This window comes from Sarcophilus harrisii, chromosome 6 (assembly GCF_902635505.1).
Source record: "Sarcophilus harrisii chromosome 6, mSarHar1.11, whole genome shotgun sequence".
NCBI lineage: Eukaryota > Metazoa > Chordata > Mammalia > Dasyuromorphia > Dasyuridae > Sarcophilus > Sarcophilus harrisii.
In genome coordinates, this window is record NC_045431.1 from 235,396,303 (window position 1) to 235,413,626 (window position 17,324).

General features: G+C 61.0%; 2 protein-coding genes across 3 annotated transcripts; both read left to right on the plus strand.

Moving 5' to 3' along the window:
* Positions 1–1,493: 1,493 nt before the first annotated feature.
* Positions 1,494–4,769, plus strand: SYT8 (synaptotagmin 8). 2 transcript variants are annotated; one of them, XM_031942547.1, is made up of 8 exons: positions 1,494–1,854; positions 2,012–2,178; positions 2,367–2,462; positions 2,624–2,791; positions 3,031–3,198; positions 3,909–4,014; positions 4,090–4,223; positions 4,389–4,769. In XM_031942547.1, exons 1-8 carry the CDS (start codon positions 1,734–1,736, stop codon positions 4,647–4,649), a joined length of 1,221 nt encoding a protein of 406 aa, XP_031798407.1. In that variant the 5' UTR covers positions 1,494–1,733; the 3' UTR covers positions 4,650–4,769. The 2 variants fall into 2 exon arrangements, with proteins under 2 accessions (XP_031798407.1, XP_031798408.1); XM_031942548.1 differs by having other exon boundaries at positions 3,912–4,014.
* Positions 4,770–10,348: 5,579 nt separating this feature from the next.
* On the plus strand, positions 10,349–12,730 carry TNNI2 (troponin I2, fast skeletal type; the record flags this gene model as incomplete). The annotated part of the gene is made up of 6 exons (XM_031942587.1): positions 10,349–10,441; positions 10,710–10,751; positions 11,043–11,171; positions 11,305–11,394; positions 11,535–11,711; positions 12,285–12,730. Coding segments are annotated over 6 exons (627 nt in total), but the record flags the coding sequence as incomplete, so codon positions are not given.
* Between the last annotated feature and the right edge of the window lie 4,594 nt (positions 12,731–17,324).

Sequence of the window (17,324 nt, forward strand, 5' to 3'; positions counted from 1 at the left end):
GGGGCCTGTGTCTCCTGGAACAGACAGACAGATGGACAAATAGGGTACAGCCTCTCCCAGGACCAAACTGACAAAGGGGCCCGTGTCTTCCAGGAACAGACAAACTGACAAATGGGGCCTGTGTCTCCCAGGAACAGACAGACAAACTGACAAATGGGACAGTGTCTCCTGGAACAGCCAAAAGGACAAATGGAGTCTGTTCTTTCCCAGGCACGGTCCCAGGGCATCCCCCATCCCCAGGCTAGCTGAGTGCAGGGGGGGGGTTTGGGGGGGTTTTGGAGGGGGCCGGGCCCCCCGGGGGGGGGGGGGGGGGGGGGGGGGGGGGGGGGGGGTTTCCCCCCCTTTTGGGCCCCCCCCGGGCCCCCAGGGGGCCCCGGGGGGGGGGCCCCGGGCGGGGGGAAGGCCCCCAAACCCCCCCCCCCGGGGGGGCCTTGGGTGGGGGCCCCCCCCGGGCCCCCAAGCCCCGGGGGACCCCTTTCCCCCCCCCCCCCCCCAAAAGGGTGGCCCGGGGCCCCCCAAAGGGGAGGAAAATCCCCCCGGGGGGTCCCGGGCCCGGGCCCGGGGGGGCCCAAAAAACCCCCCCGCCTTGGGCCGGGGGTAAAACCCCAAGGGGAAAAAACCCCCCCCCCCCCCCCCCCCCCCGGGCCCTTTCCCCCCCCCAAAGGGGTGGGCAAGGGTTTCCCCCCCCCCCCCCCTTGGGCCGGGGGGGGGGGGGGTTGGGGCCCCAAAAACCGGGGGGGGGGGGCCCCCACCCCCCCGGGGGGGGGGGAAAAGGCCGGGGCCCCGGGAAAAGGGGGGGAGGGGGGGAAAAAAACGGGCCCCCCAAATTGGGAACCCCAAGGGCCCGGGAGGGAAGGGGGGCCCCCCCCCCCCCCCCCCCCCCCCCCCCCAAATTTAAAATTAAATTTCCCCACCCCCCTTCCCCGGGCCCCCTTCCGGGTTCCCCCCCCCCCCCCGGGCCTTGGGGGGCCTTTTTTTCCCGGCCGGGGGGGGCCCCCTTTTTGGGGGCCCCCCCCCCCCCCCCCAAAAAAGGGGGGGGGGGGAGGGGGCCCCAAAAGGCCAAACCTTGGGGGCCCCGGGGGTTAAAGGGGCCCGGCCCCCGGAGGCCTTTCCCCCTTTCCCCCGGGGGGGAAATTTCCTCCCCCCCCGGGCCCCGGGGGGGGGCCCCCAGCCCGGTTTCCCGGTCCCCCCCCCGGGGCCCTTTCCTCCCAACCCCCCCCCTTCCCCCCCCCCCCCCCCCCCCCCCCCCCGGGGGGGGCCCCCGCCCCCGGGGGCCCCCCCCCCGGGGCCCCTTTTGGGGGGGGGGGGGGCCCCCCCCCCCGGGGGCCCCGGGCCCCCCGGGGGGGAACCCCCCCCTTTTGGGGAAAAATTTTCCCCCGGGCCCCGGGGGCCCCCGGGGGGGGGCCCCTCCCACCAAACCCCCCCCCCCCCCCCCCGGGAGGTTTCCCCCCCCTTCCCCCCCTGGGCCCCAAACCCCCCCTTTTTGGGTGCCCCCCCCCTCTGCCTAGGGGACATGGGCCTCCCTGCCATCTGTCCGGGCAGGTCCCGCCGGCTCCTGTGACCAGTGCCTGGGGCTGGCCAGCAGGGTCGGCTCCGTCCTCGCCCTTTGCCCTCCTTGGAGCGGAAGCTTCCTTGCTTGCCTCGGGGGGGTCCCTGGCTTTGCCTCCAGCCCCTGCTGACCCACCCCAGGGAATGCCGGCTCGGGGCCGCTCCGGGACCGTGTTTCCCCCAGGATGCCCAGGACCATGACTCTGGCCGAGCAGACCAGCCCCGGCCCCCCCGCTGCGTCCCCCTCCCCTGCTCAGAGCCAGGGCACGCCTGGATTCCCCCCCGATGTCTGGGACAAGACCCCCCGTGAGTTCTGGGCCGGTGCTGGGGGGGTGGGGGGGAGCACTGTGACCGTGGCTGAGCCCCCGCCGCTTTCTGAACCTCCGTTTCCCACCCGTGCGGGGTCCTGAGTGTGGGGGTGGGAGCTGGCTTGGGGACCCAGCTTCCTGCCCTCCCCCCACAGTGCCCCGGTGGCTGCTGGTCACCATCCTCGGGGGGGCTGCCTTCCTGCTGGTCTCCTGTCTGCTTTGCGCCCTCTGCTGCTGGTGCCGGCGGCGGCGAAGGAAGAAGGGGACAAAGAAGGAGACGGTGGGCCTGGCCACGGCCTCCAGCGCCACCAGCGCCCACCTGGTGAGTGCCCATGGGAGTGAGTGCCTGCAGGGAGTGAGTGCCCACCTGGTGAGTGCCCACCTGGTGAGTGCCCACAGGGAGCGAGTGCCCACAGGAGTGAGTGCCCCCATTGCTGCTCTCAGCCCCCAGACTGGGGCCCCTCCCCGGAGGCAGAAGGGGGATGGAGCCTCTGGCTTCCTCCGGCACAGGTGCAGCCCGAGCTGGACGACGTGGCGCTGGGGCTGGAGGAGCCCAGGAGGGGGCGGCTGCAGGTCTCCCTAGAATACAACTTCCGGAGCCAGGAGGTGGGCGAGGGCGACCCCGGGGAGGACTCCACTCTCTGAAGAAGCGGGCGGGGACCTCCCTCCTCGAGCTCATGGAGGCGGGAGGGGCCTGGGAGGGGGCTGTGTGGACACGGGGGGCCCTTCCCCCCCTCCCTGGGTCTGAGGGTCCTCCCCTCCCCCAGCTGAGAGTCGGCCTGAAGCAGGCAGCCGATCTGAGGGCCCTGCAGGCCACGGGCCTGGCCGACCCCTACGCCAGGATCTACCTGAGGTCGGACCCCCGCAGGGTCCACGAGACCAAGGTGCATCGGCAGACGCTCAGCCCCGTCTTCAATGAGAGCTGCGTCTTCCAGGTGGAGCTCTGAAGCAGGGGGAGGCTGGTCGGGCTGGGCCGGAGGCCCAGAGTGGAGGGGGGCCAGGGGGGGCCTAGAGCAGGGGGGATCATGGGGGGCTGGGGGGCCCAGAGTGGGGGGGACCATGGGGGGGCCGGGGGGCCTAGAGTGGGGGAGACTGACTCCTCCAAGGGGGCTGGTGGGAGGGCACTGACAGACTGGGGCATGGAGGCTAATTCTGCAGCTCCCACTTCCCTCAGGTACCCCAGGCGGAGCTCCCCGAGGCCCTGCTGGTGATCCAGGTGCTAGATTTCCACCGCTTCTCCTGCCAGCCCCCCCTTGGGGAGCTGCTGATCCCCCTGGGCACGAGCGACCTTCAGCACGTCCTGGAGCAGTGGTATGAGCTGGGGCCGTCCGGCGGGGCCCAGGTGAGACTCGGGGTCACGTTCCGAGGCCCCCCGGGCCCCCCAAACACTTGAGAGGAAGTGGGGGGGCAGCTGGGTTTTTCTCCTTCTGTGCCCATTGTGGGCAGGGCTGGGGATAAAGGCTCTCGGAGGCCTCCAGGGCCGAGCCAGTGCAGGTGCAGCCTGGGGCCTGCGGGGCTCCCCCAGCCCCCTGAGCTCCCCCAGCCTCCCCCCGGCCCCCGACTTGGCTTTGGGAAGAGGCCGCCCTGGGAGCAGCACGAAGCCCAGCAGCCGCCGGTCGGGGCCTTCTCTGGGGGAGGCGCCATTGGGGGCCAGGGGCCCAGAAACCAACGGAAGGCACGGTCAGGCCCCGGGAGCTTGTGGTCCTGGGGGCCAGAGAAGAGGAGCCGGGGCCAGGACGTGAGGGGCCCCGGGGGCCCGGTGAACTCTGGGGGCAGGAGGGGGTGGCCCCACAAAAAGGGATGCTGGAGGAGGGTGGGGGAGAAGGTGGGGAGGAGGGAGGAGGAGGGGGGGGAGCGGGGTCACCGGCAAGGCCTGAGAGACGGCCCGAGATGGCAGGAGCAGCGGGAGGAGATAGAAGGGGGGGGCAGCAGGGACCCCCCTGGTCTAGCCCCCAGAGGAACGGCCCGACGGCAGCAGAGGCCGCGGGGCCTCCCTGGCACAGGGCGGACCGGAGAGTGGAGGCCACTGACCCGCTTCTGTCCCGGCTGCAGCAGGAGCAGAACGGAGAGCTTTGCTTCTCCCTCCGCTACGTGCCCAGCACCGGGAGGCTGACGGTGGTGATCCTGGAGGCTCGAGGCCTGCAGCAGGGGCTGTCAGGTGGGGGCCCGGCGGGCCTGGGGGGAGGGGCCTGGGGGAGGGGCAGGGCTCAGCAGCTTTTCTCCCCCACCCCAGATTCCTATGTGAAGGTTCAGCTCCTCCTGAACGGGAAGAAATGGAAGAAGAAGAAAACCGCGGTGAAAAGCAGCTCGGGCAGCCCCTACTTTAACGAAGCCTTCGTCTTCCCGGTGCCCTTCAGTCAGATCCAGGTGGGCTCCCGGGGGCGGGGCTCCCGGGGGCGGGGCTCCCGGGGGCGGGGCTTCCGGGGGGCGGGGCTCCCGGGGGCGGGGCTCCCGGGGCGGGGCTCCCGGGGCGGGGCTCCGGGGGGCGGGGCTCCGGGGGGCGGGGCTGAGCCTGGTCTCTCTCCTCCCCAGGACGTGGACCTGCTGGTGTCCGTGTGGGGCCGCGGCCGCGCGTCCAGGGCCCGGCCCCTGGGGAGGCTCCTGCTGGGCGGCCGAGCCGCGGGGCAGCAGCTGCGCCACTGGTCGGACATGCTGGCCCACGCCCGGCGGCCCGTGGCCCAGTGGCACAGACTGCGGCCCCCCGAGGAGGTGGCGCGGGCCCTGCCGCGGAAAAGGGGCCCGCGGCCCCCTCGGCCCGGCCCCGGAGGCCCCGTGGAGACCCTCCCCCAATAAACACGCAGTGCTGAGCCGCGGCCTGCTGGGCTGTCCCGACTCTTGGTTCTCGCCCAGTCAGCGCTTCCCCGAGGCCGGGACAGGCGGGAGCCTCCGGGGGGCTGCGGGCGCCGCTGGGGAGCCTCGGGAGGGGCTGCGGGGGGCTCCCTGAGGCCGCGGGCCGGAGGGGGGGCCGCCACCTTTCCCTGTCATCTCCTGTGGCCCAAGGAGCCATTTCCCTTCTCCCCCCCCCGTGCACCCTGGGGACACCAGCTGCGATGCCCGGGAGGAGCAAGGACAGGGTGGGGAGCACGGCCGGGGCTCCCCGGGGCTTCCCCGGGACTCAGTGCTCCGGGTCCAGCATCAGCTGTTCCTCTGTCCATTCCTGTCCTGGCCACGAGGGGGAGACAGAGATTGGAGGAAAATGCAGCTCCCTCCCTCTCTCTGACTGTCTCCCTCCCTCCCTCCCTCACGGCCCCCACCCTGAGGAGTCGGCTGCGGGGGGCGTTCTAAGTGGGGGGGGCAGCTGCGCTCTTACCAGCCGGAGATGCCAGAGCTGGCAGGGAACCCCGGCTCTCAGCCCCCCCTCCCCCGCCCTCTGCAGCCTCCGGAAGCGCGGTACCCACCCTGGTGGGTCCTTCTGGGGATGAGGAACTCATTACCCACCGCCCCAGCCGCTGCTCCAGTCCGAGAGCCCGGATGCTCGGGAAGGTCTGAGGACAGGCCGGGCCGCGGGATGGAGCTTCTGCTCCGGAGCGGCGGGAAGAGCCCGGCCCGTTCCCGACACGGCCTGCGGGACCAGCCCCTCCCCCTTTCGGGGGTCAGCGCGCTCGGGGACAAGGGGAAGGCCCGGGGCCGGCGCTTTCTTTTCCTTCTCCAGCCCCTCGTGGCCCCTGGGCCAGGATCCCCCGGTCTGTGATGGGGGGGCAGGGGGTGCCCTTTGCTCCCACACCCCAACACTCCTCCCGGCTGTCATTGCCCCCGGGTTCTGTGCCACAGAAAACGCCCGTCCCGGCGTCCGGGCAATGGGCGAATCCCGTTCTGAGTTCTTGCTGTTTCCCGAGGTTTAACAATCAGTGCTCCGGAGCTGACCAGCCCCCCCCCCCCTTCTGCCCCCGCAGGAGTCCTAATAAGCCTCACGAGCCCCCAGTTGTCCGGAGCCCAGCGTGGCCCCTTCCCCTGCCGCCCCTCCTGTCCTTTCTGCACTTCCCCAACACTCGGGGCTCCGGCCGGTCCGGGGTCACTCGGAAAAGCCACCCGGGAGTTCTGCTTGTCGCCTTCCCCTCCACCCCTCGGCTGAACCTCCCAGCGGCCCCAGGAGGAGAATGAGGCACCAGGGACATCGGTGTCCCTTTGCCTGATGGAAAAACTGAGGCCCAGAGTGGCCACCCAGATCCTAAGCTCCAAAGCCGCCGGCTTTGGGGCCAGGGACATTTAGGTCCCGAGCCCCTTCTACCCGTGGGGAATTTGGAGGTTGAAAACATTTTACCGGCGCTGTTTTTGGCTTATTCTTCTTTCCTTTGGAGGATTAGAAGAGGGTGACAAAGCTCAGAAAGGGAGAGAATAGAAGGGCATGTGTATGTGTGAGGGCAACTGGGTCCTAATCTCCCTACCCGCTGAACAGGGATGATGGGTAAAGCATTTCCACACTCCCTTCCAAGGCGGCCTTTGCGAAGCATCCCAGCCTGCATTTCCCTGACTGGCCAGCATGTGGCAGCACGCGAACACGAACGAAATGTACGTGCTCTTGTGTTAGCTGGGAATCCAGGGACTGCGTTGTGGACCCTGGAAAAGGCTCTGACTGCTCGCAGAAGGGACGCGGGAGGCCAGAATTCTCCTTCAAGATTTTCCGTGGAGTGGAAGGGTGTCCCTCTCCTAGCCTGGGCTCTGGGGCCCAGAACGGGAGGCATCAGTGATGGCCAAGAGGCCCCCCTGCAGGGGGGGCAATGGTGGGCTCCTTTCCCCTTCCACCACCAAGACCTGGATCGCCACCATCAAAGCTGCAAATCTTTGGTTTAAGCATTGGCTATTTCGGGATCCTTTTCAGCTGCACAGCTGCCCCGGAACAGTCACGCAGAGAAGGGGCTGAATAAAGAAGTGGGGGGTCTGTGGAGACTGGTTTTAAAAGCTGCCTTGGAGCCTTTCTCTTTCCCCCTCATTTTTAAGGGTTTGCGAAGTCATTGCCAAATCCAATGACCTTTTCTCATCCCTCCTCCTCCTTTCCCTTTTCCAGAATCCTCCTCCTCTCTCTTTTAGGTTTTCCTGTTAACTCTCATTCCTCCTCCTCCTTTCCCTTTTCCAGAATACTTTTCTCTCTTTTAGGTTTTCCAGGCAACGCCCGCCAGACTGCTCCTGCATCTCCTTAGATCCTTATCCAAGTCAGGCTGATAAGATGAGGTGTTCCTCAGGGTTAGTCCTGGAGCCTCTTCCCTCCCTCTAGATCATCTTCCTGGGTTTATCTCATCGACTTCCACTTCTCAAATCTACTTATCCAAGCCTCCTAACCTCTCTCAGTCTCATGTCTTCTGAGCCTTTCAGGCATTTCAAATGGGATATCCCAGAGACGCCTTAAAGGAAATGTCCCAAGCTGAAGCCCCTTTTCTTCCTAACTTCCCAGTTACTGTTCAGGGCATCAGCATCCTCCCAATCCCTCAGAATTTCAGCCTCCGAGTCACCTTGGACTCCTCATTATCTCTCACCGCACTTACCCCCTCCCCCCACAGCCAATGTGGTGCTAAGGCCTGTTGATTTCACCTCTGGAACATCTCTGGTTGATTTCACCTTTGTAACATTTCTGGTCCAGTGGAACATCTTGGGTCAGTTTCACTTCTGCAGTATCTCTGATCAGATTCACCTCTGGAACACCTTTGGTCAATTTTATCTCTTTTGCATTTCTGGTCGATTTCACCTCTGGTCCATTTCACTTCTAGAACATGTCTGGTCGATTTCACCTCTGGTCCATTTCACTTCTAGAACATGTCTGGTCGATTTCACCTCTGGTCCATTTCACTTCTAGAACATGTCTGGTCGATTTCATCTCTGCAGCGTCTGGAATACTGGAGTCCCTTTTTTCTCTTAGTTCTCTTCTCGGCCCTGACCCGGGACTTCTTTCCCTCCCCTGAATTATTGCGCAGGCTGGGGGTGGGGTGGAGAGATTTCTGCTTCTCCCCCTCAGTTACCAAAGGAATCTATTAGACCAGGATCCACGGTCTCCGCCCCATCTCCCATTCCCTCCAGAATCAGAACCAGATTCCTCGGGTGTTTCTCTCCCCACTCCATGGTGCAGGTCAGCGCTGGGTCCCCCAGCGCCCCGACCTTTGCACGGGCCCTTTCTGGGCCCCCCGACTTTGCTCCGGCAGGAGGCCTTCACGGGCCTCTGCCCCTGCCGGGACCTTCTCCGAGGAGGCTTCGGAGTTCTGCGGGCTCCTCACTGTCACCCCCCGCTGCCGCCCCGTGGGGCTGTGCTTTCCCAATGGGAGGGAATGTGTGTTTGCCTTTCTCTGCGTCCCCACATTTAGCAGGCAGCGTTTGATGAGGACTCCTTGCTGTCGGGAGCCCCCTGAGGCTCTCATGCCCCATAGGGGGAAACAGGCTAAAACCCCGAGTGGTCTCAGGTGCTACCCACAGGAGTTGGAGGTCAGACTGACTCGGGTGTTTCAGGACACTGCTGTGGAGCCAGACAGAGCGGTGACTCTCCGCCTTGGCTTTCGGCAGCCTGCGGGAGTTCTGGGCTGGACGAGGCAGGGCAGCCTTGGTGTCTAGAGCTCCTCAGAAGCTCAAGGTATCTTGGGCTTGTCACAAAACCCTAAATAGACTTGCCCTTGCCCGGCCCTCCCCCCTCCTCTCTCCTCCCTCTCCCTGGATGGATCCTCTCCTTTCCTGCCCCCCCCCCATCTCCAGGACTCCCTAGGGAGGTCTCTGAGTCTCTGTCCCTCATTGGTCTGAGAAAGCTGCATGCCCTTACAGAGCGTGGGCCCCCGCCCCGGGCGCCCATTTATACCCCCTCCCACCGGACCCAGCTGCTGGATCTGCGTCCTGACCTCCTCCCGAGCATCGGTGGCTCTGCGTTCTCAGGGAAGCTAGGTGAGCCCGGGGGCAGGGGCCCTGAGGGCGGGGGCTTGGAGGAGCTGGAGAGGCTGCCGGGGAGGAGGCAGGAGTTCCTGGGGGAGGCCCCGTCCCGGGGACGCGTCCTCTCCGTGCCTCATCCTGGCTGACTTAGGGGGTCTCCAGGTGGCCCCCAGGTCCCTTGGGCTGTTTCCAGAGGCTCCAATAAAGATGAGTATGGGGCCTTGCCTGGGGAAGGGCTTCCTGGGTGTCCAGGTCTCCCTCCCGCAGAAGCTGGGGCCGAGGGGCCGGGCGGCCACTCTTCTGCCCATTACCAAGGCCCCACCAAGGACATGGCTGAAGGGTGGGGCCATTCTCTTCCCCCTGGGCAAGGGGCTGGAGGGGCCGCAGCTATAAATATCTCCTGGGCCCAGAGGCCACCTGTGCTGGCCTGTCCCTTTGGTGAAGACGCAGCCTCCCAGTCCCTGCAGCCCCCCTTGGGGGGAAGGAATTACTCAAGGAAACAGCTGCTCGAGATCTGTAACCCAGCCTGCCCCCCCCCCCCACTCGCGAATATTGTCCCATTTTTAGAAACACTTTCCCTGCCTCCGGGCAATTCCCAGCTAAGGTGGCTCAGGAAGGAGAGCGCCCCTGGGTGGGGGTCCCGGGGGTCCCTGCGCCCCTCGGGGAGAGCCCCCTTCACCTGCCGGCTTCCTCTTTCCACAGGTGCAGCACCAAGCCCTCAGGATGGGAGAGTGAGTATCCCGGCCCCCCTCAGCCCCCCTGCTTTTCTGGCTCTGGGACCCTAGAACCGCCTCTAACCTGTCTTCTCTCTTTTCTCCCCCCCTTCCCCCTCCCCGACCAGTGAAGAGGTAAGTCCCCTCGGGGCCGGGCCGGGGACTGGGACCAGCTTCCTCCCGGGGGAGGGGGTTCTCCTGCCTCTCGCGGCCCAAACCGACCCCCCCAGACCAAGAGGGTCCCGAGGGGCGCTCGGCAGGGCCCCTCCCCCGCCCGGGCCGGAGACTAGAAGGCCCCACTGGCCGAGGGGGGGAGTGGGCACGAGCGGGACTGATGCGGGGCAGCGCCCGAGGGAGGGTGGCCGGCTCCTGAAGCCGGACTCGGGGGCGTGGCCAAAGGCCCCTCCCACCTGCTGGCTCCTCGGGAGGCGGGGCCTCCCTGCTGGGAGCAGCCCCGCCCCCACCGAGGCCCACGGGCCTTTGCCCATCTCCCCTCCTCTCCTGTTCCCTGGCCTGGGTCCCACCTCCCCCCCTCCCGGGCCCCCCCCCCCCCCCCCCGCCCCCCACCCCCCCCCCCCCCCCCCCCGCGGAACTGAGGAAGTGGCCGCGAGGAGCAGCCGGGGAAGTGAGGCAAGGCCCCCTCCCCCACCCGCCGGGGCTTCTCCCAAAGGCTCCATGCCCCTCCCCCACCCCAGGAGTCCTCCCAGTGAGGGGAGGAGGAGAGCGGGGCCTGGGGGAGGGGCGGGGAAAGAGCCAGCTCCTGGAGGCCACTCCCCGCCCCCCCTTTTCTTACCAAAGACTTACACCGGAAACCAGAGCCTCGCCCGGGGCAGGTGGGGCTGCGAGCCCAGCTGACAGATGGGGAAACTGAGGCGGAGAGCGCCCGCAGCCCCTGGCCTCAGGAGGGAGGCAGAGGCCCGTTGGGTTCGCCTCCCTTAACGCCCTGGAGGCCGGGGGTCCCCACGGGGCCCTGGAAGCTCAAAGGGGACCGAGGGGCTCAGCAGGGAGGGGGCGCCCGAGAAAAGCCCCTCAGTGAGTGTCGGGGAGACTCTGCTAAGGGCTCAGTCTTGCGGGTTCCCCTCTGCAAAGTGGGAGAGAAGGCGCCGGCTCCCCTGGCGGAGGCGGATTACTGAGGAGAAGAGGCCGTGAGGGGTAACGGGGCGACCCCCGTACCCGGAGCCGAGAGCAGCCGGGCCGGAAGGGGTCCGAGCGAGGGGGGGTGGGGGATGGGCCGGGGGGCGGGGTGGGGGATGGGCAGGGGGTAGGCGCTGCCCAGAGCTAACCGTCTCCTCCTCCGCAGAAAAGGAACCGGGCCATCACCGCCCGCAGGCAGCACCTGAAGGTAGGCCCGGGGCCCCTCCCTCTTCGCCGGCCCCTCCCCCTCTCCCCGGGACCCCCGGCTCCCGCCCTTTGCCTTCCTTGCGCTCCTGGGGGGGGGGGGGCTCCCTGTCCTGCAGGTGGGGGGGGGGGGGGGGGGGGGGGGCTGCTGTGCATCTGAAGTCTTGGGCAGGGAGAGAAGGGCCCCAAAGGACAGAATGGGGGGGCGGGTTCTCGCTGAGCTTCCAAAGGAGGGGCTCCGGTGGGGGGCGGGGTCCCCACTCACCCCCTCTTTCTCGGGGCCTGTTCCTCCCAGAGCGTCATGCTCCAGATCGCGGCCACTGAGCTGGAGAAAGAGGAGAGCCGCCGGGAGTCCGAGAAAGCCAACTACCTGGCTGAGCACTGCCCGCCCCTGCACCTGCCGGGGTCCATGTCCGAGGTGCAGGTGAGAGGGGCTGCTGCCCCCGGCTGGGGGACCGGCCTCCGGGCCCTCGATCCCCAGCGGGCACCCAGGGGCATCCGTCGGGTCTTCCCCCCCAGGGCTGACTCCTCCAGCCTTTCTGCCCCCCCCCCCCCAGGACCTCTGCAGGCAGCTCCACGCCAAGGTCGATGCAGCTGAAGAGGAGAAGTATGACATGGAAGTGAAGGTTCAGAAAAGCACAAAGGAGGTTCGTGGCGCCCCGGGGCCTCTGCCCTCTGCCCTCTGCTCCCCGGGGTGGGGGGCCCCTGGGAGGAAAACCTCAGGGAACCGGGGAGCCCCTTCCCCTCCCGGCCCCAGCCCATCCCGGGCATCCCTGTCTCCCTCCAGCTGGAAGACATGAACCAGAAGCTCTTTGACCTTCGAGGCAAGTTCAAGAGGCCTCCTCTGAGGAGGGTGAGGATGTCGGCTGACGCCATGCTGAAGGCGCTGCTGGGCTCCAAGCACAAGGTGTGTATGGACCTGAGGGCCAACCTGAAGCAGGTGAAGAAGGAGGACACCGAGAAGGTAAGGGGGGCCTCCTCCCCCACTCAGCCCTCAGCCCTCCCCTTCCTCTCCCCTCCCTCCTTCTTTCTCCCTCCTCCCTCCCTCTTTCTGCCTCCTCCTCCTCCCTCCCTCCTCCTCCTTCCTCCCTCCTCCTCCTCCCTCCTCCCCCTCGGAGCTCATCCCCTCTCCCAGCTCCGGACACCAGCAGAGCTTCAGCCCCCCCCCCCCCGAGAGAGAAAGGGGGTGATGGTCACCCTTGCTGACCTTTCAGACGATTTCCGGGAGCCTCATTTCAGGCCCTGAATCCCATGGCCGTCCCACTCCCCACAAGGCCTGACCAGGATTTCCCTCCCCAACTTACTTTGGAAAGTGTTTCTGCCGTGGGCAGAGGATGGGGTTCCCTCCTCCCTCCCAGAGGGGAGCCTGATGGCGGGGGGGGGAGGAGGGGCAGGTCTGGCGGACCGTCATCCCTCCGAGACAAGCCTGCTTCCCATGGAGACTCAGGTGTCCCAAGTGTGGGCGCCTCTGCCCCCCTGGGGGTTTGGGGGGGGCCGGGGCAGGGGGCACAGCTGAGCCTCCCTCGTCACCTCCCAGGAAAGGGACCTTCGTGACGTGGGTGACTGGAGGAAGAACATTGAAGAAAAGTCTGGAATGGAGGGCAGAAAGAAGATGTTTGAGACCGAGTCCTAGGCCCGCCCGCCTGCCCAGATGCCCGCTGGCCCACCTGCCATTTGCCCACCTGCCCCCGCCTGCCCGCCAGGCTTCCCCGCCCCCACCCAGATCCTATTTATTCCAGGCCCATTTCTCCGGCCCCTTTGCCAAGGCCAGCCCCTCCGAAGCTGCGCCCCCAGTGCCCCCAGGGGCTCTCCAAGGGGCCCCAGAGAGCCCAGCAGCGGCCCCGCCCCCACGTGCAGGGGCCCGTCCTCCCGCAGAAACTAGCCATGTAAATAAAGCTTTGGAAGTCCAGCCGCACTGTCCATCCCTTCCCGCTCCCTGGTCACCCCAGGAGCCTCCGGCCTTGGGGCCACGCGTTTCCTGCGCCCACTCACAGTCACGTGGAATTACATATGGGGAAACTGAGTCCCGGAAGAGCGGGGTCCCCCAGTCACATTCTCAGGGGCACTCTGAGAGTCTCCAAGGTTACCCGTAGACCGGCAGCAGGACCCCAGGCCCGCCCACTGCTGATTGCTCACATCTTTTCAGACTCAAATGTTCTGGAGAGGGGTAAAGGCAGGTCTGGAGCCTCCGGTGCTGATGCCCGCTGTGGGCTGGTGACCGGGCGCAGGAGAGCCCGTCCGCTCCTTCCCTGGGCGCCGACCAGAGCGCCACGAGCATGAGGGCAACTGGGCATTCCGGCCCTTGTGGGGGAAAGGGACAAAGATCTGAGATCAGCAGGTTCTACTCTTCCTGCCCATGGATGCCAGGCAGGATGCCCTGCACTGGCCCAACTCTGCCACCTTGGGCAGGAGGGGGAGGCATCCAGGGTGGGGGAGGGGGAGGCATCCAGAGTGGGGGAGGGGAGTCATTCAGGGTGGGGGAGGGGTATCATCCAGGCCGCTCCTCTCAAAGGAGAGGGGCTTCCTCTCCACCCCCACTCGGTCCCACAACAAGCACACCTCGTACTTGGGTACTGGCACCCTGGCCCAAGTGCCCATGTCCCATGGGAGCCCCGGGGGAGGAGGGTGGTCTTGCAGGTGTGCCTCAGCGCTTTGGGAAGCCCTCTCTCGGTTAGCTGACTCCTTCACCCTCCTTTCCCCACCCTCTGTCACTGAGCTCTGTGGGGTCCACCTCCCAAGAGCTCCTGTGTGGGCCCCTTCTCTCCTGTGACCCTGCCCCCAGACCAGGCTCTGCCTGCCTCAGGCTCCCCCCTCCAGTCGTCTGTCTCCCATTTGGCTTCCAAAGTGACTTTGCAAAGCTGACATCACCCCCCTCACGGCGCCCTGTCACCCCCAGCAGCAAACACGAGCCACCCACCCCTCCTGCCCTCCAGACCTCGGCCCTCCTCCCTGCGCTGGGGCGTGCTCTGGGCCGGCCTCCAGCTCTCCCCCTTTCACCCTGGCCCTTCCCTCTGATGATTCCCCGTGTGTCCCATCTGCAGCCCCCCCCCCCAGACCGGGAGCTCGCGCCCCTCGTGTTCCCCACAGCGGGAATCCGTCTGGAGCTCGCTGCCTCCCAGCTCCGGAGGCTGCACCGAGGGCGCAGTCTTCTGCAGGCAAACCCCCAGACCCAACACTCCCGCTCTCATTTGGGCTTTTTGCCTTTTCAAGAAGACTTTACCATCAGTTGAGGGGCTCCACCCGACGGGCCTGAGAAGCACTAAGAAAGCATCGAGCCCCGGCCTCCTCCCCGTGATGGGGAAAGCTCCAGCACTATCCGTGGTCCAGGAGCCCGCAAATGCCGCCAGCAAATTCACAAAGTGCCCGGATGAGCTCCTCTGGGCAACTGAACTGTTTAAAATTCGTTTTTAAATTTTCTTTCTTTGTTCTGATTAAAGCGCTTTATTTTCAAAATACACGCGCCATTTTCAACAATCACCCTCACCAAACCTCGGGTTCCAATTTTTTTTCTCCTTCTGTCCCCCACCTACTCCTGCAGTGGCAAGTGATCCAATACATGGTAGACATGTGCAATTCTTCTGTACATATTTCCACCTTTATCTTGCTGCACAAGAAAAATCAGATCAGAAAGGGATAAAAATGAGAAAGAAAACAAAAAGCAGGCGGACGACAACAAAAAACAGTGAGAACGCAGTGGTGGGGACCACACTCAGTCCCCGCAGCCTCTCTCAAAGGGTAGAGGACTCTTCATCACGAGGTCATGGGAAATGTCCTCAGTCATCTCAGTGCTGAAGAGCCACGTCCCTCAGAACTGATCATTGTATAGTCTTGTTATTGCCGTGTATAATGAGCTTCTGGTCCTCCTCACTTCCCTCAGCATCAGTTCATGGAAGTCTCTTCAGGCCTCTCTGTATTCATGCTGCTGGTCATTTCTTACCGAACAATAATATTCCATAACATTCATATACCACAATTTACTCAACCATTCTCCAATTGATGGGATATCAATTCATTTTCCAGCTTCTGGCCACTACAAACAGGGCTGCCACAAACATTTTGGCACATACAGGTCCCTTTCCCTTCTTTAGTATCTCTTTGGGGTATAAGCCCAGTAGTGACACTGCTGGATCAAAGGGGATGCACAGATTGATAACTTTTTGAGTATAGTTCCTAATTGCTCTCCAGAATGATTGGATTCGTTCACAAGTCCACCAACAATGTATCAGTGTCCCAGTTTTCCCACATCCCCTCCAACACTCATCATTTTTTCCTGTCATCTCAGCCAATGTGACAGGTATGTAGTGGCACCTCAGAGTTGTCCGAATTTGTCTTTCTCTGATCAATAGTGATTTAGAGCATTTTTTTCATATGACTAGACATGGTTTCAAGTTCTTCATCTGAAAATTGTCTCTTCATATCCTTTGACCATTTATCAATTGGAGAATGGCTTGATTTCTTATAAATTAGAGTCAGTTCTCTATATATTTTGGAAATGAGGCCTTTATCAGAACCCTTGGATATAAAATTCCCCCCCCCACACACACACCCAGTTTTCTGCTTCCCTTCTAATCTTGTCTGCATTGGTTTTGTTTGTACAAAACCTTTTTAACTTAATATAATCAAAATGATCCTTTTTGCATTTCATAATGTATTCTGGCTCTTCTTTGTCATAAATTCCTCCTTCTCCATCATCTGAGAGGTGGACTCTCCTTTGTTCTTTTAATCTGCTCATAGTATACTCTTTTATGTTTAAATCATGAACCCACTTCGACCTTATCTTGGTATAGAGTGTTAGGTGTGGGTCAGTGCCTAGTTTCTGCCATACTGTTTTCCAATTTTCCCAGAAATTTTTATCAAATAATGAATTCTTATCCTAGAAACTGGGGTCTTTAGGCTATTAAACACTAGATTGGTATAATCACTGACTACTCTGTTTTGTATAGGAATACATATAGATTATGTATATATATATATATATATATATTCTTATATATTATATATATATTCTTATATATAGTATGTATATATTCTTATATATTGTACATATGTAGGAATATATATCATGTATATATTCTTACATATTATGTATATATTCTTACATATTATATATTATGTATCTATGCTTACATATTATGTATATATATTATGTGTATATGTATATAGGAATACATATATATTGTGTATATATATTCTTATATATTATGTATATATTCTTACATATTATATATATTCTTATATGTATCATATATATTATGTATATATTCTCATATATTCTGTATATATATTCTTATATATTATGTATGTATATTCTTACATATTATACATATTCTTATATATTACGTATATATTCTTACATATATTTATTCTTTTATATATTATGCATTATATTCTTATGTATATTATGCATATATTATTATATATCATATATATTCTTACATATTATATATTGTTATATATTATGCAGATATATTCTTACATATTATATATATTTTTATATACATTCTTACATATTATATATATTATGTATATATTGTTATATATTATGTACATATATTCTTATATATTATATAAATATATTCTTTTATATATTATATATATATATTCTTTTATATACATTCTTACATATTATATATGTATTATGTATATATATTCTTTTATATATTATGTATATATTGTTATATATTATGTACATGTATTCTTATATATTATGTATCTATATTCTTATGTATTATATATATACATTCTTATATATTATGTATATATATTCTTTTATATACATTCTTACATAGTATTTATATTCTTATCTATATTCTGTATCTATTGTTATATATTATGTACATATATTCTTACATATTTTATATATTCTTATATATTATGTATCTATATTCTTATGTATTATACATATACATTCTTATATTATATTCTCATATACAGGAATGACCTATTCCACTGATCAAGCCTCTGCTTCTCAGTCTTTTCCATGAAGTTTTGATGGCCGCTGCTCTATAATACAGTGTTAGGCCGGGTACAGCGAGGTCACCTTCATTTTGGGCACCCTAATTTTAACAGATTTTTCCATAAGCCCTCATGACTGACCGCATCAGAAGCCCCCCAGATGCTACATACAGACCGTGCCCCTGCTCCTGGCATCTCTCCTGCAGTGGTTGGGCAGTCCACACCCAGCCCCCTCTGCAGCCACACAAGCTCTCCAGCCCCTGACCTCCCCCCAGATGTAGGGCCAGCCTGTTAAGGAGGACTCCGCAAGGGTCTTGCCAGCGGTGACCAAGAGGGAGCCTCCTGTGCTGGTCACAGGACAATCTATTGCCCTTCCTTGTACAGAGACGGACAGCGGAGGCGTCCTGGAGCCTTGGGCTTCCGCCTCCTTTTGCCAGGCACTCTGGATGTTTCCAGTTGGCTTTCAGAGGAGCAATGGCCCCTCCACCTTGCGAACCTCAGCCGGAGTAGCCTCAGCCGTGGTGCTTTCCCACAGGAGAGTAGCCTGATGACATTGAGAAGCTCTTCTTCAGCTGAACGTGGGACGGGAGCGACCATTTCTGTGTCAGTGGCTCCAGCGCTG

Bases quoted from the DNA above. Each gene is read 5' to 3' on its own strand.
- SYT8 (XM_031942547.1), top strand. From the start codon at position 1,734: ATGCCCAGGACCATGACTCTGGCCGAGCAGACCAGCCCCGGCCCCCCC. The intron at 2,463-2,623 runs GTGGGCGAGGGC...CCCCTCCCCCAG, and splicing joins ACAACTTCCGGAGCCAGGAG to CTGAGAGTCGGCCTGAAGCA. The intron at 4,224-4,388 runs GTGGGCTCCCGG...TCTCCTCCCCAG, and splicing joins TGCCCTTCAGTCAGATCCAG to GACGTGGACCTGCTGGTGTC.